This window comes from Helianthus annuus, chromosome 9 (assembly GCF_002127325.2).
Source record: "Helianthus annuus cultivar XRQ/B chromosome 9, HanXRQr2.0-SUNRISE, whole genome shotgun sequence".
Taxonomy (NCBI): Eukaryota; Viridiplantae; Streptophyta; class Magnoliopsida; order Asterales; family Asteraceae; genus Helianthus; species Helianthus annuus.
The window spans coordinates 141251058-141271717 of NC_035441.2; the positions used below are offsets into that span (position 1 = coordinate 141251058).

General features: G+C 42.2%; 1 protein-coding gene across 1 annotated transcript; it reads left to right on the forward strand.

The window, feature by feature from the left end:
• The first annotated feature begins 16566 nt into the window (after positions 1-16566).
• LOC110876489 lies at positions 16567-17043 on the forward strand. The gene has a single exon (XM_022124659.1). The coding sequence runs from the start codon at positions 16567-16569 to the stop codon at positions 17041-17043; it is 477 nt and encodes a 158-aa protein (XP_021980351.1).
• Positions 17044-20660: the final 3617 nt, after the last annotated feature.

The following is a 20660-nucleotide window of genomic DNA, read 5'->3' on the forward strand; positions in this document are numbered from 1 at the left end:
AATCCATATCGAAATCAGCTGGATTATCAAACAAAGGATCGATATGGGCTACAGGCTCCTCTAGGGGCTGGTCTAAGTGAATGAACTCGATATCCTGGTCAGGATAAAAAACAGGGGGAAAGACAGGATCAAAATCATCGTCAACCTCGTGATCAAACTCAAAGTCGTGTGCGGGAGCAGGTGCAGCTGATAACGCCATGTCAGGGTCGGCGTCTGAAGAGTGATGCTGCACTCCCTGAGCGTGTAAGGACGCAGATGCCACAGACTCAAAGGAATCTGGGACAGGTGAATCAGCTGGAAGCTCCTCTGCAGGGGCCTCAGCAATGGGTAGGATAACATCAGCAACAATAGGGGCCCCGCCCTCATGGTCAGCCTCAGGTGGGTCCTCCTCAAACAGATCGATGTCGTCGTCAGAAACAACATCGAGTGGCATGTCTACGACTGGAAAAGCAGCAAGCGGTATAGGAGCAGGGATCACCGCAAGTGGTAAATCCCCGACGGAAAGGCCATCAGCAGGCTCAGCTCCGACGTCAGGCAGCGCGAATGGCTGGAAATCGTCGTCGTCAGTACTGGTGGTGTCTGAAGTGTAGACCTCTCGCTCGGATGGAATCTCGTCATCGGACACAACTGCCATAGGATCCAGGGTGTCCGAAACTCCTGTGTCTGATGATGATGGCATGATGTCTGTAACACAATCACACATATGCACAAATAATCATCATAAGATCAAATAAATATGTAAGTCACCATAAAGCAAACATATAATCCTCCTAGTCTCTCTAGACTATTCTCCTAGCCTCTCAGACTGAACCTCCTAGCCTCTCAGACTAACTCCCTGGCCTCTAAGACCAACCTCCCAGTCTTTCAAACTAAAACTCCCTCAATCTATAAGATTGGCCCCTCAGTCTTCATGACTGAACCTCCCCAGCCTCTAGGGCTGAACTCCCTCAGTCGCCAAGACTGAATCATAAATTTTGAAAATGTGCTCGTACTTTTTGTTTGTAAAAATGTTTTGTATCCTGGATCTGGACGTAATGTATGCAAAATATTTTCGTGAGAGCCCTAGTGATAATAGTCTAGACTCGAGATAGAATCCTAGTTCGCTATGATCTATGCTCTGATACCAAGCTGTCACACCCTGGCTTTGCGGAAGCGTGGGTTTATTTGGTGTGACTTCTTAATACCTTAGCATAATCACAACAATGCTATATGAAAATAAAACCATGATGTTCATCCATTAATTCAAGTTTTAAAAGTAAAACACGACAACATTGTTTTCAAAAGTCGACACATGCAACGGATTACAACATGACATAACAAAAATATTGTTCATACGACACAACCATAAGACATGAAATAAAAACATAGTTTAAGACTTGTGACTCGTCCAGGGAAAAGTCACAATCCCTAAACTTGGATGACATCATTTCTCCTACGTAGCTTGATGACATAGCATACCTTGCCAGATCCCTAATTTCCTGAAATACATGTAATTTGAAAAATCAACAAAAAGTTGAGCGAGTTCATGTAAAAGTGAGTATGTATAAACCTTTAAAGTATGTATAAAAGTTCCTGGTATGTAGCAATAAGGAAAAAGAGATCACCAATGGGTTGCAAAGCCACTGGTATGTGTGAGAAGTGCAGGGAAACTCAAACCTAGCAAATTTGTTACTGGGCTTCGGCTGGAAGACACAGTCACCACTATGGGCCGCCCCGGCCTCACGGGTGTGGGCTCGCTACACCCAAATAGATCTACCACTCTAGTGTCCCTTGGTCCTAACAAAGAGGATTAACGGCCTCAAGTGTTATTGCCCACCCCTCACATAATCTAGTAGTATAAACCCTCCCTAGGCTAACCATACCATGTAATAAATGTTTGTAATAATTGTCACATGCATTTCACCCCCGAAGTATAAAACTGAAAACAGTAAAGAGAAAAGGGGGACATGAACTCACAGAAGTGCGTCTCGTGAAATAGTCGATCCCAAATCAACTTGCTGCGCGACGACCTACACGTACTAATTCCTATTAGACGGACGGTCGTGCCTTGGCTTAAGGTTTAACGTTTTTGGGAAATATTTAGACAACTATTTCGTATTTACACTTCTTTATTATTTTATAAGTATATTCCTTCCCAAGGATGTGGGTAGTAATACATGTGTGCTTTATAATTCCGAAAATATATTTTTAAGTCTCACTTGAAAATATATTTTAATCACTTTGTCTAAAATGCTTTAGTTTTTCAATATATATATATTTTTCCCAAAAATATTATATTTTATTTCGTAAATTTTTCCAAAATAATATTTTCCCAAAAATGTACAAATAAGAGTATTTTTCCGAAATATACATAAGTTACGTTTTAAGGTTCGCGTTGTATTACGATACTTGTATAACTTAAATATTTATTTTGTGAGAGCGTTGATATTATTTTGGAGTAGTATTTTCACGGTATTTCCAAGTTATATTATTTTTACCCTAAAAATAATATATATTTAGTTCACAAAATAATCACATAATCACACAAGCGTTTTACTATAAAATATATTTTCTATATTTATCAAGTTTTATTTACGAAAATCCACCTCCGATACTTGGTAATTTTTGTAAAAAAAATCATGGCGAAGTTTATTTTTGAAAACAAGTTAAAAATATATTTGCAAATATTTGTTAGAAAAATATTTCTAAGTGTTATATTTCTAGAAAAATTTCGCCAGAGTTTCCTCTGTAAATGGAGGTGTCCATGCTTTTAGCATATCATTTTCTTTTCAAGAATCAATCAACAATCATCAATCAACAATATTTAATCACTAATCTTGACAAAATAAGACTAAATCATAAACTCACGAACTTGAAAGTTTTGTAAAAATATGTAGTAAATCACCAGCACATTTAGTAGGTCTTGTTACCTTTAAAAATAAGATTAGTTTCTTGAAAACTTTATTTTTAAAGAATTTGAAGTTTAACAACTTCTAGTCAAGCTTTGCAAAAATATTTCCTTGTTAAATTTTCTTGTTACACAAGTGTTTACACACTTGTTTATTTGCCAAAAATGCTTCTAGTTCATAAAATATCTGGGTTTTAACAAAACTAGTATCTTTCACTTGGTTCTTCCGGAAAACCACTTGTGAATCTTTAGATCCACAAGTTTACAACTTCATTTAGCAAGAAAACTTATGTTTATTCAAGTTCAAGGCTTATGAATGGATGGATCCATCATCTTTCACTTTTATAACTTTTACATGCTACTAGTTTATGTTCTTAAACATGAACTAGTATGTATAGATGATGATCCATCTTGTTTCTACTAACCAACAACATCAAATAATCACAACTACACAAGATTTACATGATTTACACACATATCTTCTCTTTATCCACCCTTTATCACTTTATGTTCAAGATTAATGTAAGTTCTTTAGAGTTTCTTTAGTTTTAACCATTCAATCAACTATTAACCACCAAAAACAAGATCAAGATGAAGATTAGAAGCAGTTACTACTAGCACAAGGCTAGGGAAGAAACAATGCGTAAAAGTGATGGATAAAAGAAAACTAGAGCGGTTCTTGAACTTCCGAGAGTACCGAGCTTGTTTGTAGGACTCCTTGATCCTTTCGATGTATGAAAATGGCTTGAAAAAAGGTGGATGATGGTGGTAGTATGGGGAGGTGGTGGCGGCCGTGAGGTGGTGATGGAGGGAGGAGAAGAGCTAGGTGTTTGATGTGTTGATGAAAGAGAATGGTTGTCTAATGAACATATTTATAAACCATTTACACTAATATCCTCCATGTAAAATGTTCCATATCTTCCAACATTTAGGAATAAAATAATCAAAGGAAGGCAAGGGGTGGGTCACCCCTTGTGACCGTCAAAATGAGGGGGGGGGGTATGGTTGGGGTGTAATGATCTAGTTTCCATTTAGTTGAAATCTAAAGGTGTTTAGTTAGGTTATTAGTGTGTTAACTAATATAAAGGGTGTTAGGGTGTTCGGGGTCCCTAACTAGCTTAGAAAAGTAAAAACAGTGAGTCTGGCAATATTTTATGTTCCGGGTAAAGTCCGGTTGTTCGGTTGGATGTTGATCCGTTAAAGTGTTAAATAAAGCCTTTAAGTGTCTTTTATATTGTTTTAGTGACACATTAAATTTCCCAACACTTTGGAAAGTGTTTAGGACTATTTCACCAAGTTTTTGCACTTTACTAGTATTGTTAAATGCTGAATTTTTGTATGTAGTGCAGGATTTTGTAATTAAAGTATGTTTTAGGCACTTCCGGTCACTATAACTATCACCTAGTGACGCAGTTTTATGAACCTCACCTCCCTACACTCCCTACTAGTGTAGTAATCTATTCCCGGCCCATACTGGCCTCAGAAACAATGTATGTCTAGTGCTGGCAATGTCAGGTTGTTTACTGGGTTATCCGCTCACTGTGCTAACTGTGCTTTTGTGCATCAAGTTTGTCACTATTGTTTGTGTATAATAAATGGAGTGACAGTAATAAAGTATGATGCATGAGTATGTATGTATCAGAAAACAGAAAGCAGATTATTCATAATTGTAATCAAGCACAGTAATTAAGCACTAATTAAATATTAATTAATGTGTATGGATACCTGGATTTGTGAGGGTTGTCACAATCATCCTCCGCCGCTGCCGCATCACTGCCGCCATCACCATCTGGCACCACCTCGTCACTACCAATTGTACAGATCTATGACCATCTTCGACCACCGCCGTTTGATTCTGACCATCTAAGAAACAGGCTATCGTGCTTAAACCCTTTCCCAAATTCCCAAAACCCTTTCCACTTTTCACTCCCAAATTATCAAGCAACAATCGAATGGAAGAAAAAGATGAGCTTGCACAATTGGTAAGTCTGATTATTATTTTAGGACGGTAATTGGTATCTATTATCTGGGTTATGCTTTGTATATGTAGCGGTTTTGTTCCAATCATACCAGTCAACTTTAGTTACAAATAGTTGACTATTCTTGCATATGTTGTGGTTTTGTTCCAGTCATATCGTTTAAGAAGGTGTTATTGGGGAGATTTTATTGGTCGGGGTGGAGGTTGAATATGAAGTCCTAGGTGGTAGTGGTGGTGGAAGATAAGTTGTTTTGGGTGGGCCCCACAAATAAACTAAAAGTTTGTTGTTTTTATTGTTTAAAAAAAATAATTAGTTTTTTTATTGTTTTTTCATTAGTAGGGATAATTTGGTAATTTTACATGGATTTAACAGAGAAAACTAACTACCATCCACTCTAGGGATTATCCGAGTAACAACCGAGCAAACCAAAGGGAGCACGAGTGTAATTTTTAAAAATTAGGGACTAAAGGTGTTACTTTGTCAAACCACAGGGACTATCCTATCCTTGCATTTTACTCCATATCAAAATTTATCCTACACATATCAAAATTTATTTTTACCAAAAATTTGATTTGTTTTCTAAGAATATCTTTTAAAAATTAGTTATTAGTTTAACTTTGTTGGCTTATATAGAGGAACATGTAGGTCCACTAGCGGAGGATATATACATAGTATGACAAGTTTGAATAAATTGTTGAATTCATGTGGAATTGAAACCATGCATAGATAAGTCATCTTATGACATCATCATGATGTCATGGTCATGTTGAATTCATGTGGAATTGAAACCATGCATGATGTCATGATGATGTGTCACCGGGAAATGGTTCGCGGCTACTCGTGCTTCGCGTGTCGATCTCTGGGGCGCACGACGGAGGAATGTCGCGACGTCGGTCTTGAGCCGAACCTAACCGAGTCGAACCGAACCGAGTCGAACCGAACCGAGTCGCGTCCACATAAAGTGTACCAACAAACTCCCCCGTGGACACAACAAACTCCCCCGTGGACGCTACTCGTAAGGTTCATCTTCCATGTCTTCCATGTCGGAGGATCTTCAAAGTTTTCACGTGTCGTAAGTAGAAAGTGTATCAACAAACTCGCCCTTTCATTTAGGAAGTGCATTAACAAACTCTCCCTTAGGACAAACTCCCCCTTGAGTTATGCTCGTGAATCTTTTGATTTTCAGCACTTAGATCCTTGTTGTGTTGATGATAGATCAACGGCAGCTCGATCATTTTTATCTTTTGAGTGCCTCCATGTCGTGTCTTCATTCCGAAGCTTGTCATCGAACATGTTCTCTTCGCCTTTAGCATTTGCACATGCAAGAAATCTAAACGCATAATGAGAACAACCGCTTGGAATATAGTTAACATAAACAAACGACACACATGTGACCATGTTCAACTATCGTCCGACAGTAGTAAAGTTCAACAAATTGTTCAATTTTAGTCTTTAACTTTCAAAACTTGCAAATTTCGACCGATAATGAAGATTTAGTCAAATTGGTTTTCAATCAGGTTTCAGGTAACGAAGACTCGAGTTCCAACATCGGTTAATCAAAAGAAATTAGAAATAAAATCTTTTTGGCTTTTATAAAGTTTATGTTAAAACACACCTAAAATCTTTTTAGTATTTTTGAATATATGAAATGTAAAGACAGAAAGCAGTAAATAAATATATACAGAGATGCAGAAACTGAAAGCATTAAATAAATATTTACAAACAATCTTTTTGCGAGTTTCGAGGGTAAGAGAATCATATCAGTGTACGGTCACGCCAAAACGCTCTTGTTGTTCAATTAGTTAACATTTAGATAAACATCCTATAACAATTATCGGTATTGTTGTCCACTTAAACTCAAGTTATCAGATGTAATCATGGCGAGGGGATACGATTAGTGTATGATTTATACTTACCGACCGGTGTTCATCCACACACGACACATTCCCATATCAAGGTATGCACGAGGGTTCATCTTACTGGTGAGTATACCATTTATCATCTGTTTCCAACGAATATGATGTGAGATACTCACTTATTTTGGATGAATACAAGCCCTATGTGATGAAATCACTTATTGATGAGGAACTTGATATTCGATGCATGAGGGCACAGGAGCAAGTCCGTGAACAGGTCAGTACTAACGTACAGCAAAGAGACGAACTTGACACCCGGATAAATGTGATATATTATCACTTATTTTGTTTGGACATGTGATTGTTTATCACTTATTGAGGTCGGATGCAATATGTACACGTATGTATGGTATCATGGAAGATTTAGACTTGCGTCTCCGTTGTTTTCGGTAAAAGAAACAACCATGATACCCAGATGATAAACAACATAAAGACCACATATCTCAGAACCTCGGCAATCTCTCAAACGAAATTTCGGTACCAAGATCATATGCCAATGAGTGGTTCCCACACAGTCTTCAGTAGATTTAGGTTTATATCACCCTGCACACTTTAAAATGATTGTGAGCCTACCGATACATCTTATATAGAGCTGCTTATCGTTTTTCATTTAAGGTTTAAAGAGGTTTTGACATACCACTAATGTACTATCATTTTCTCTTTTGCTCGCCAGGAAACTCATTTTTGTTTTTCTATTGTTTTTGTGTTTTTTGAAATTTTTCGATGTTTTTGGATTTTTAAAATTTTTCAATATTTTTGTATTTTTCGTTTTTACTCCCCCTAAATGCAAAAAGTACGAGAAATTAAGAAACCACAAACAAATATTTACAAAAATGATTTTCTGACGTTGGTGGTTTGACCTTAATGCCGTTTACCATTAGTAAATAGTCAAATCGTGATTTGTCAAAAGCTTTGGTAAAAAGGTCGGCACGTTGGTTATCGGTGTGGACCTTAACAACATCGATAAGCCTTTTATCAAAGCAATCACGTATATAGTGATACTTAATTTCGATGTGTTTGGTCTTTGAGTGCTGCACAGGATTTCTAGTGATCTGTAAGGCAGCATAATTTTTCAACAAAAATAGGAGTAGATAGGAATTTAAAACCTTATTCGCGCATTTGTTGTTGAATCCACAGGACTTGGGAGCAATAACTTGAGGCGGCAATGTATTCAGCTTCACAGGTTGATGTAGCGACACAAGTCTGCTTCTTGCACTGCCATGTGACAAGGCGATTTCCTAAAAATTGACATCCAGCCGTTGTCGATTTGCCGTCGATTTTGCAGCCACCAAAATCAGAATCACTGAACACGATCAAGTCGAAGCTATCATCCCTAGGGTACCAGAGACCGGTGTCCGGGCAACCCTTCAAATAGCGAAAAATCCTTTTTACAGCTGCTAGATGTGAGGCCTTCGGGTTGGCTTGATAGCGAGCGAGCAGGCACGTGGGATACATTATGTCGGGCCTCGAGGCTGTGAGATACATAAGAGATCCGATCATTGCGCGATAAAATGAAGAGTTAATGCTTTCACCCTTCAAGTCCGGAGTAATCCCGTGATTCTGCGGAAGTGGGGTACCAATGGGCGTCGCTTCGGACATCTGGAACCGGCTCAAGATGTCTCCGACATATTTAGTCTGATGGATGAATATCCCAGACTCCGCTTGTTGAACTTGTAGTCCCAAAAAGAAGTTCATTTCCCCCCGTGGCGCTCATCTCGAATTTCTCCTGCATAACACGCTCGAAGTCCCTACACAAAACATCGTTAGTTGAACCAAAGATAATATCATCTACGTATACCTGAACCAACAGAAGATCTCCGTCTTTTTCTTTGATGAAGAGAGTGCAATCGATAAGACCCCTGCGAAAACCGTTCTCCAGCAGATAGTTAGATAAGGTTGCATACCAAGCTCTTGGTGCTTGATGTAATCCGTAGAGAGCTTTGTTGAGCAACCAAACCCGATCAGGATGAATATGATCTTCAAAACCCGGAGGCTGTTCGACATACACCTCTTCTTCAACCACACCATGTAAGAATGCACTTTTCACGTCCATCTGGTAAACCTTGAATCCCTTGAAGGAAGCATAGGCTAGAAAAATCCGAATAGCTTCAAGACGTGCAACCGGAGCATAAACTTCATTGTAGTCTATCCCTTCAATCTGACGAAAACCTTGAACAACTAATCTCGCCTTGTTTCGGACAACTACTCCACGGTCATCTTTCTTGCATTTGAAAACCCAACGGGTGCCAATCTTCTTGTAGTTTTCAGGCTTCTCAACCAGTTTCCAGACACCAAGCTTCTGGAATTGTTGCAGTTCCTCCTGCATAGCTTCCACCCAAGAATTATCTTTTAACGCTTCTTTCCAAGACTTTGGTTCTTCTTGTGAGACATAACATGCGAAGGACCAATCATTCTGCAAACCCGATTCTCTAATCGCTGCATACAAGCCAGCATTGTTGTTGTTTCTCAACTGATTTCTCGTCTGCACGCCACTATGAACATTACCAATGATGTTTTGTTGAGGATGGGTATTATGGATTCTTATTTCTGGATTATCTGGAACTGGAACATTTATAACCAGATTGTTGAAGTTAAGATCAACAATCAAATCAATACCCTGAACTGGCGAAGAGGATGATGTAGTAGCTTCAGCTGTTTTAGGGCAGTCCTCAGGAGGTGTTGCCTCAGAAGTATGATGTATTGTAAAATACATCGGTATTCGCGTCGGTTTTAGTCGTTGATTGTCCATTTTAGTGTCGGTTTTAGATAGAATGTACATACTTTTGATTAAATTGTGTTTCCAGGTCTTTACAGCTAAAAGGAGCGAAAACGAGCAAAAATCTGGAAAGGCGGAAGGCTGGAACGGAAATCAAGGAGTCGGGAGCTGAAACGAAGCGAAAATGCAGTTCTGGAGATTTCAGGCAGCCCGCATAAGCTTATAAGGATCTTCACGCGGGCCGCATTAACTTAAAAAGGGAATTCAGAATATATCAAGTTCTCGCGGCCCGCATCAACTTAACCTATACCTTCACGCGGGCCGCGAGAGTTGTTAAACGAAATTCAGTTTTTGAGCTGGTTAAGCGGGCCGCGTAGACTGACCAGGATATATAACGCGGGCCGCGAGAAAGCTGTATACGTGCACTCCAAGCAGCAGCTAACGGCTAGTAGGGTTTTTGAAGGTTATTTAATCATATCATCATCAACAGCCATAAGACGACGAAATTTGGACATCTTAGGTGATTTTTTGGCAGCTGTTGAAGGTGATTGAATTGCTTGGAGGCGTGGAATCATTCGGGTAACAACTTGGAGCATTCGGGAGTGAAGATTCGGGTTTTATGCTCCTTATTCTTTCGTTTTCGTTTGTTTAAACCTTGTTACACCATGAATTCAGTTTATACAATGATTTTAATTGCGTTTTTGAATATGATTTCTGGCTAAAAACCGTTAACTACCTAGGCTAATGACTATGGCATAATAAAGTTTGGATTTTTATTTGGTTTTTGTCGTGGTTGTGGATCTTTCTTGTATTGTAAACGCTATGGTAATTTAACTTGGTGCGTGTGCGTGCTTGTGATTATTTGATTATTGTCTATTGCTTCATTCGATTCTTGGTGACGGTCTTTATCACATAATAGAGTCGGATTAGGGTTCTTGATTTAGGTGAGTGTCTATATCACATAATAGGTCATTAATCCTTTAGGGTGAAAACGCGTAAGTAACCTTAGAAACAATATTCGGTAATTAATTAAAATCGAGTGTGCTGCTAGACTCGACGCTGAAAGGCTCGAGGATATTACTAGGTCTCGGTTTAGTTATAAGGACTTAACATTCCATTGCCTATTAAGCCAAGATTAAAACCATAGTTGCTTTAGACGTTCGCGCGGCAAGGTAGAGCGTCTTACATAGGCACTTTCAAGAAACTAGAGGACGGAAAAGAAATCTAGAAAACCGGTGAGCGTAACAGCCTAGGTAGTGCCATAAGAATCGCCTTGAGAGTGTTTGAGGGGCTTAGTGGTGTCTCAATAGGTTTAGTATCCAAAGATCCCGGTTCCACACCACAAAATTATCGAATAGAAATCCATTCTGAGTTTAGCCTGCGTCTAGCCTAGGTAGTCTTCATCACCTCTGGTCAAAACCTTCGTTCGAGTTCGTGTCTAGCTTTCTAGCATTCTTTTATTATTTTATTTAGGATTTTTGGAAACCCCCCCCCCCCCAAATTAATAAACAATTTAGTATGTCGTGTCAGTCTTAGTCTAGATAGAGTCGTAGCGTAATCAGTAGAGTCTCGTGGGTTCGATACTCGGACTTACTTTAGCTTTACTACATCGATCGGTTCACTTGCCGGTTGTGTGTTTTAGGGTTTAGGTCGAGTCTTAGTTTTATAAATTTAAAGCTTAGAGAGTCTAGAATTAGGGTAATTTAGTTAGTTTTAATTAACCCACTTTTAGCACATCAAGTTTTTGGTGCCGTTGCCGGGGACTCTTGGCGATTGCGCTGATTACTTTGTTTGGACTTACTTGACATATTACGTGCTAGTTGTTTATTTTGTTTGAGTCGTAGGTGTCTAAGTAATTTAGTGTCTTTTATAGTTAGTCGAGTCGTTTAGTAGAGACTTCTTACTTGTTTGTTCTCGGTTTTTGCAGTTGATGCCCCATACGCGCTCACAGGGTCCACCACCGCTTCCGTTGGCAATCAAGACGTCCGTCTCATCTTCTGCACTCGAGGTAAGTTCTTCTAACTCACCTTCGTTTTCGCATTCCACCCCTGATCTCGATTTTCCATTTTCACCAAAACCATGACCCCACGTTTCCCCATCACCCTCCCGTTCTCGTACACCTAGTCCTCCACCCGCTATGGCGAACTGCACCGTTTACGAGCAGGCTACCACCGGTTTTACCGGAGCCATATCACCCATCACCCTTCCGAACATCGCGAATGATAGGTCTTGGCAGATTCCTTCTTACATCATGACCGCCATCACCAATTCATGTCAATTCCATGGTCGTGACGACGAGGATGCACCCGCTCATATCAATCGCATTACTCGTCTTTGCAGCACCTTCTCCATTGAGGGTGTCAATCTTGATACTAGGTATCTTCAGGTTTTTCCATTCTCACTCGCTGGACGCGCAGCCGTCTGGTTCGATTCTCAGCCCGCTGGCACCTTCAATACTTGGGCGGGTCTTCGCGATGCATTCTTAGCCAAGTATTTTCCACCAGCCAAGGCGTCTCGCCTTCGTGACCAGATTCACTCGTTTCATATGGAGCCGGATGAGCCGTATCACTTAGCTTGGGAGCGTTTCCAGACCCTGATATCCCGTTGTTCTCAGCATGGTCTGTCTGATTGGGCGTTAGTAGAGAAATTCTATAATGGTCTTACTCCTGAGATTAGAGCTCGTTTCGATACTTCAGCAGGAGGTCAGCTTATGGGAAAGAAGACGGTGGCTGAATGCAATGATTTGTTTGAGAGCTTTGCCCACTCTGATATGGACTACAGCGCTACCAGCAGGACTTCCATTCCTGTGCGTACCACCTCGGCCGGTCGAGGGGTAAACCAAGTTAGCTTGGATCCATCGGTAGCTGCTGTAGTTGAGACTTTGAGGCAGGAGTTTAGGCAGGAGTTGAGTGAGATAAAGAAGAAAGTTGATAGGTGTGAGGTTTTCGAGGAGGACATGATACTATAGATTGTCCTACGATCACTCTTGAGCAGGTAGAGTACATAGCCGGTCAGTCTAGGGGTCCCACGAATCCGTTCAATAATTCTAATTCCAACTGGCGCGGTAGTGGTAATTCGAGTGGTTATCGTTCGTCTGGAAATCCTCCTGGATTTCCATCTGGTCAGTATCAGAGTAGAGGGCCCGGTATTTACACGAATTCTGGTTCAGGGCAGTTTAGTGGGTCAGGTTCGAGTGGTCAGTTTTCGAGTGGAGGACCGACTCAGGAGAGTCAGGGTAGTGGGAAGGCTCCTGAGGTTAGTACGAACAGGTTGGAGGAGATGTTCGCCCAGATGATGACGCGGACCGAGGCGTTCATGAAAAATCAGGAGCAAACTAACAAAAATAACGAGCTCCAGTTCAAGAATCAGCAGGCCGCCCTCCTCGATCTTCAGAGGACAGTAGGCGGGCTTGCAAAACAGTTGCAGGAGCACCCGCCGGGTCAGTTTTCGGGAAACACGTTCACGAATCCCGCAAATCAGTCAGCGAAGGCGATTACGACCCGTAGTGGGAAGAGTTTGGGAGAGGTTGTGAGAGAGAGAGTTGAGGAGGAGAAAGAGGATGAAGTCGATGAGGAGATCGAGATGGAGGCTCCAGGCAAGGTGCACACGAGGCTAGCCCCAGCAAGTACCGCACACGCCGAGGAGTCGCCAGTAGAGAAGAGAGTGGAGACGCAGCCGACGAAGGTTCGGCCGGCACCGGTGATTGATTATTCTCGCCTTCCGTTCCCCGCCCGTGCCAGGCAGCAGAAATATGCTCAGGAATACGGGAAATTCCTTGAGATGTTTACTCAGTTGAAAATCAATCTTCCGTTCATCGAGGCACTTCAGTCTATGCCTAAGTATGCGAAATTTCTCAAAGATCTTTTGAAGCGTAAGGAGAGAATCGGTGAGCTTTCGAATATTCCGTTGACAGGGGGTTGTTCCGCGGTAGTCTTGAATAAGCTACCAGAGAAATTGACCGATCCTGGTACTTTCACGATTCCATGTTTCTTTGGGGGAGCCGTTACCCCTGCTCACGCCTTAGCCGATCTAGGGGCCAGCATCAATCTGATGCCATTTTCGTTGTATGAGCAACTTGGTCTAGGAGAGCTTACTCCCACGCGCATGTCATTGTCCTTGGCTGACCGATCAGTCAAGTATCCTCGTGGGATAGTAGAGAATTTGTTGGTGAAGGTTGATAGGTTTGTGTTCCCAGTAGATTTCGTTGTGCTCGATATGGAGGCCGATGAGAGAGTTCCTATTATTCTTGGCCGTCCATTCCTTCGAACCGCAAAGGCGATCATTGATGTCTTTGACGGTAAGATTTCTCTTCGTGCGGGTGACGAGATTGTCACATTCGAGATTGATAGAGCGATGCAGCATCCTAGCGGTCGTGATGATGATAGTGGGCCGTGTCATTCCGTTTACTTTCTCAATTCATTCATATCTTGCGTCGACACGTGTCTCGAGTACATTAGTGGAGCCGATTTAGTAGGCGAGGGAGTTGTTGGCGCATTCTGAGGATGAGGTAGATGAGGTAGAGGAGGAGCAGTTAGATGAGAGTGATGAGTTGAGTGCTGAGCATTTAGAGCTCGATGCGATTAGTGATGAGAGTACTCCTGTAGAGATTCCACCGCCTTTAGAACTTAAGGTTCTTCCATCCCATCTCGAGTACGTATTTCTAGGAGAGAAGCCGAATATGCCTATCATCATATCTTCGAAGTTGACAGAGGAGGAGAAGGCGAGGTTGATTGAGGTGCTTAGAGAGCACAGTGATGCGATTGCCTGGAGGCTATCCGATATCAAGGGCATCAGCCCTACTTTTTGCACACATCGCATTCTGATGGAGGATGTTTATAAGCCTGTAGTGCAGCCGCAGCGTCGGTTGAATCCGAATATGCAGGAGGTAGTGAAGAAGGAGGTGATGAAGTTGCTGGAGTCTGGTTTGATCTATCCTATTTCTGATTCAGCTTGGGTGAGTCCTACGCAGGTCGTCCCGAAGAAAGGGGGGATGACGGTTGTTCTGAATTCGAAAAATGAGCTTATTCCGTCTCGTACTGTTACGGGTTGGCGTGTGTGCATTGACTATCGAAAGTTAAATGACGCCACTCGTAAAGATCATTTTCCGCTCCAATTCATTAATCAGATGCTTGAGCGTCTTGCGGGTCAGCAGTTCTATTGCTTTCTCAACGGGTTTTCAGGTTATTTCCAGATTCCTATTGCACCAGAGGATCAGGAGAAAACCACTTTTACATGTCCATATGGCACATACGCGTACCGACGCATGCCATTTGGATTATGTAACGCTCCTGCTACATTCCAGCGTTGTATGATCGCGATCTTTCAGGATATGGTCGAGAGTTCGATGGAGGTGTTAATGGACGACTTCTCAGTGTATGGTAGTTCTTTCGATCAGTGTTTGATGAATCTGGAGAAGATGTTGAAGCGATGTGTGGAGACGAAGTTGATGCTGAACTGGGAGAAGTGTCACTTTATGGTGACTGAGGGGATTGTGCTAGGGCACAAGATTTCGTGAGCAGGTATTGAGGTTGATAGAGCGAAGATAGATACGTTTAGCCAGCTCCCTCCGTCGACTAGTGTGAAGTCGGTTCGTAGTTTTCTCGGTCATGCGGGATTTTATAGGCGCTTCATTAGGGATTTTTCCAAAATCACTCACCCCATGACGCGATTGTTGGAGAAGGACGTTCCTTTCATCTTTGACGAGGAGTGCCTTCGATCGTTTGAGTTTCTGAAGGAGAGGTTAGTGAGTGCGCCGATCCTCGTGTCGCCTGATTGGAGCTTACCATTCGAGCTGATGTGCAATGCGAGTGACTACGCAGTTGGTGCGGTGTTAGGGCAGAGACGGGAGAAGCATTTTCACCCGATTTACTACGCGAGTAAGACTTTGAATGATGCCCAGGAGAATTACACCACCACAGAGAAGGAGTTGTTGGCAGTGGTGTTCGCGTTCGATAAATTCCGATCATATATTGTTCTTTCGAAAACCGTCGTGTTCACTGATCATTCTGCTCTGCGTCACTTATTCCAGAAGAAGGACGCGAAGCCGCGCCTTATACGATGGATTCTGCTTCTTTCCGAGTTCGACATTGAAATTAAGGATAAGAAAGGGGCAGAGAATGTGGCGGCGGACCACTTGTCCCGCTTAGAGGATCCGAGGAGAGAGGAGATTCGTGAGGAGGCGATAGGAGACAGATTCCCTCACGAGTCCATTGATGTTGTTACGGTAGGGGCCGTAGATTTACCATGGTTTAGCGATTTAGCCAATTATTTGGCTAACGGGTTCGTGATTGAGGGCACGCATCGCCAGCAGAGGAGGAAGCTTATGAATGATGCGCGGAAGTACATTTGGGACGATCCCTATCTCTTCAGGATAGGCACTGATCAGGTTTTGAGGAGATGTGTGAGTCGGGAGGACGGTTGGGACATTATTCGCCACGTACATGAGGGATTGACTGGAGGACACCATGGTGCGCATGTGACTGCGCAGAGGGTGTTTGATTGTGTTTCTATTGGCCGACAGTAGTAGACGATGCGGCCGAGTTTGTGAGAAAGTGTGACCGATGCCAGCGGACCGGCAACATCTCATCCAAGGATGAGATGCCCCAGAATCCTATTCAAGTGTTGGAAGTCTTTGACGTTTGGGGCATCGATTTCATGGGGCCATTTCCATCGTCGAGTGGAAATCGGTACATCCTCGTTGCGATAGACTATGTTTCGAAGTGGGTGGAAGCTCAAGCTTTGCCTACAAACGACGCACGAGTGGTGGTGAGGTTCTTGAAGAAGTTGTTTACGCGATTTGGTACGCCTAAAGCCATTATTAGTGATCGCGGTACGCATTTTTGCAATGCGGTTATGGAGAAGGCGTTGGAGAGATATGGAGTTACGCACCGCTTGTCTACCGCATATCATCCGCAAACGAGCGGTCAAGTGGAGAACGCGAATCGAGGAGTGAAGAGGATTTTAGAGAAAACGGTAGGGAAGAGTCGGAAGGATTGGTCCGACAAGTTGGACGATGCGTTATGAGCTTTCCGCACCGCCTACAAGACGCCATTAGGTACGACACCGTTTATGATCGTTTATGGGAAAGCGTGCCATTTACCGGTCGAGTTAGAGCATCGGGCTCTTTGGGCGCTCAAAACGGTGAATTTAGATTTGACCGAGGCCGCTAGGAGACGATTTTTCCAAATTCATGAGTTGGAGGCGCTTCGTGACGCCGCGTATGATCGTTCTTGGAGTATAAAGGAAAAGTCGAAAGCTTTGCATGATAGGAGGTTGCGGAAGTTGAAGGAGTTTAAAGTGGGCGATCAAGTGCTTTTGTTTAATTCGAGGTTGAAGTTGATTGCCAGAAAGTTGAAGTCGAGATGGTCCGGGCCGTATGTCGTGAAGGAGGTTTTCCCGTACGGTACCGTCGAATTGTTTGATGAAGCGAGTTTGAATGTGTGGAAGGTAAATGGGCATAGGTTGAAGCACTACATAGGGGGTCCCATCGACACCGCCGAAGAGGAAACCGTTCCTCTTTCGGACCCGCCTAGCACCACCGCGTAGGTTCTTGAGCGAAAACTCAAGTGTAGAGTTTGTACATTGAGTCGTGTCCGTGTCGCGTCCTTAGTTAGTGTTTAGGTGTTCTTGCGTCATTTTTCGTTATATCGTATTTGCGTCCGTTTCGTTGTTTTTTCAAGTGTTTTGCAGGTACATCATCTCTCGCACGGCCGAAGTCGACTACCGAACAGCCTCGCAGGTACGTTAACGTAAAACACGGAGAAATACGGGGCAGGGGTAAAATGGGGATTAATAAAAATAAAATTCTGCTGAAAACCTGCTGTTGCTGTCAACCAAACTGCTGTAACTTGCTGTCCAGGCGGCCCGCATGGCTATTCTTATTTAGTTAACGCGGCCCGCTTGGGCCCAACAGGTTTTTGAAAAAAAAATTGGCTCGCGGCCCGCTTCACCTTGTCATTATAATTCACACGGGCCGCGTGAAGTGTGTATGACGGCAACAGGGATAACACCCCCAAATCGGAGTCAAACGAAACCCTAACCTCACTTCCCTTTCTTCTCCGGCGAATAACCACCCCCCCCACTTCCTTCCATATCTCCGGTCACCTTCCACCGCCATACACCACCATCTTTTACCTGCACCGCCGACCACCATCATTCCACCGCCGAAACCACTCTACTCACCATTTCAGCCACTGTCACTAGTTTTCTCGGTCGTCGAGTACATGGTATGTATCTTGCTTCACGTATAGTTAATCGTTTTTTTTAGTGTCGAGTCCGTAAGTTAGTGTCAAGTTGCATCTGTGGTTTATTGGTTTGTCGGGTTATGTCTGTCAGTAGGGTCTATTGTGAGTCCGTAGTTTGTAATTTTTGGTCAAGTCTTGTGTAGTGTCGAGTCGTCGGTTTATCGAGTCTAGTTCTAACTGTCATAGAGTCTGTCAGTGTCCAGTTAGTGTCGGGTCAGTCTGTGGTATTGATTATTTATCATGGTGCGGGCGGCTCGGGTTGGTTTGATATGATTATTTGATTGATTGCTTTGAGCGATGTGCGAATGGGACGATGATAGAGAAATAAAGGGGGGAGCTTTTGAACGCAAATTAAATTTTTGGGCAGTTTGTTTTGGTTTAAATGAGTTATGTCGTGGACGATTGATTCGGGCATTGTTGAAAACAAGTGTGGGGATACGGTTGCGCGATTTTTTTTGACATAAAGTATATTTTCCAAATCCGCGCGCGCCGTTTCCATTGCTTCCACGCTTCGGTTTTGCTTGGTTATTTCTCGGCACTTGGGATTGCTCGAGGGCGAGCAAAGTGCCGGGAGGGGGTAAAAGTGTAAAGTTGTGTAAATTGCGTCTAAAGTGTCGTTTTTAGAGTCGATATGTCGTCTTTGCGTCGATAGTTTAGTTTTGCGTCGTTTAGGGTGTTTAGTGTCGTTTTGAGTCATAGTTGAGTCTTGTGAGTGTCGTTTTGCGCGTAGTATTGCGTCGCTTGATTTTAAGCCGCTTCGCCCGTACTCAATCTCCATTTGGGCGAGGTTCGGTTTATTTTCAAGTCGATTTGCGATTCGTCACTTGTATCGGACAACGGCCGCGAACGAAATGCTATACGGCCGTCGTCCGATTGTATATTATTATATTATTATTTAAAATAAAAAAAAATTAAAAAAATTAGAAAATGTCTTTTGAAATAAGAAGTTTGCAAAATAAAACGGAAAATGATAGAAAAGTCGGGTTTTTGATCGGGTTCAAATAATAATAATATGAGATAATTTAATCGTGCTTGTGTCTAGTTTGGGATGCGCGGGTAGGCTTGATTCGGTTTCGGGTTCCTTTGATATTAATTATACCTAATTGTCGGTCTACTAGTGGGTTCTCATCTAGGGAAAGTGGGGAAATTGAAACCGCCAAAAATAGTATAAGGGGTGCCGTTATAAGCTAAGATTGTTAGAGTTTTTGGTCATTATCTCGTTGGAAAAAGAAAAGAAAAAAAATTAATAAATAAATAAGCGAGCTAGAAACTAAATGAAAGTAGCCATTTTATGTAATCTGTGGTTGGGGATAGCGACTCTACAGCCGGAATACCGCTAGAATGTGTGAAATCGACCTTGCAAAAATAAATAAAAAGTACCGAGGCCTATGTAATCTGTGGTTGGGGATAGCGACTCTACAGCCGGAATACCTCTGGGATTAGGGAAGCAACGTCTACGCTCATAAATGTGAAAAAAAAATGGGAAGCATAGATTTGATTTTAAACTCTCTTGATCTTGGTATAAGGCGGTTAGGAAATAACCCAGTGGTGGTTCCTTTTGTCCTATAAGCTTGAGGGGGGAGTGGGTGGACTTGCAATCCTTAGCGTGAGACCCTAGGTAGATTGACCGAACTTGAACCTAAATTGCATGATAAGGGCTTGGAACCGGGTTGGGTTTAAGAGGATCATTATACTTGCAATCGCAGCTAACACGAGTATCGATTTAATAAAATAACTTAAGCTTTTGTCCCGATCGACTATCTTGACTATGATTCCGTTTGCATAATTCTTTTTCGAGGAAGAAAAAAGAGTAAGTGTGGGGATATTTGATGTATTGTAAAATACATCGGTATTCGCGTCGGTTTTAGTCGTTGATTGTCCGTTTTAGTGTTGGTTTTAGATAGAATGTACATACTTTTGATTAAATTGTGTTTCCAGGTCTTTACAGCTAAAAGGAGCGAAAACGAGCAAAAATCTGGAAAGGCGGAAGGCTGGAACGGAAATCAAGGAGTCGGGAGCTGAAACGAAGCGAAAATGCAGTTCTGGAGATTTCAGGCGGCCCGCATAAGCTTATAAGGATCTTCACGCGGGCCGCATTAACTTAAAAAGGGAATTCAGAATATATCAAGTTCTCGCAGCCCGCATCAACTTAACCTGTACCTTCACGCGGGCCGCGAGAGTTGTTAAACGAAATTCAGTTTTTGAGCTGGTTAAGCGGGCCGCGTAGACTGACCAGGATATATAACGCGGGCCGCGAGAAAGCTGTATACGTGCACTCCAAGCAGCAGTTAACGGCTAGTAGGGTTTTTGAAGGTTATTTAATCATATCATCATCAACAGCCGTAAGACGACGAAATTTGGACATCTTAGGTGATTTTTTGGCTGCTGTTGAAGGTGATTGAAGTGCTTGGAGGCGTGGAATCATTCGGGTAACAACTTGGAGCATTCGGGAGTGAAGATTCGGGTTTTATACTCCTTATTCTTTCGTTTTCGTTTGTTTAAACCTTGTTACACCATGAATTCAATTTATACAATGATTTTAATTGCGTTTTTGAATATGATTTCTGGCTAAAAACCGTTAACTACCTAGGCTAATGACTATGGCATAATAAAGTTTGGATTTTTATTTGATTTTTGTCGTGGTTGTGGATCTTTCTTGTATTGTAAACGCTATGGTAATTTAACTTGGTGTGTGTGCGTGCTTATGATTATTTGATTATTGTCTATTGCTTCATTCGATTCTTGGTGACGGTCTTTATCACATAATAGAGTCGGATTAGGGTTCTTGATTTAGGTGAGTGTCTATATCACATAATAGGTCATTAATCCTTTAGGGTGAAAACGCGTAAGTAACCTTAGAAACAATATTCGGTAATTAATTAAAATCAAGTGTGCTGCTAGACTCGTCGCTGAAAGGCT

Excerpts from the sequence above, each read along its gene's own strand:
- LOC110876489 (XM_022124659.1), top strand. The coding sequence starts at position 16,567 with ATGATCGTTTATGGGAAAGCGTGCCATTTACCGGTCGAGTTAGAGCAT.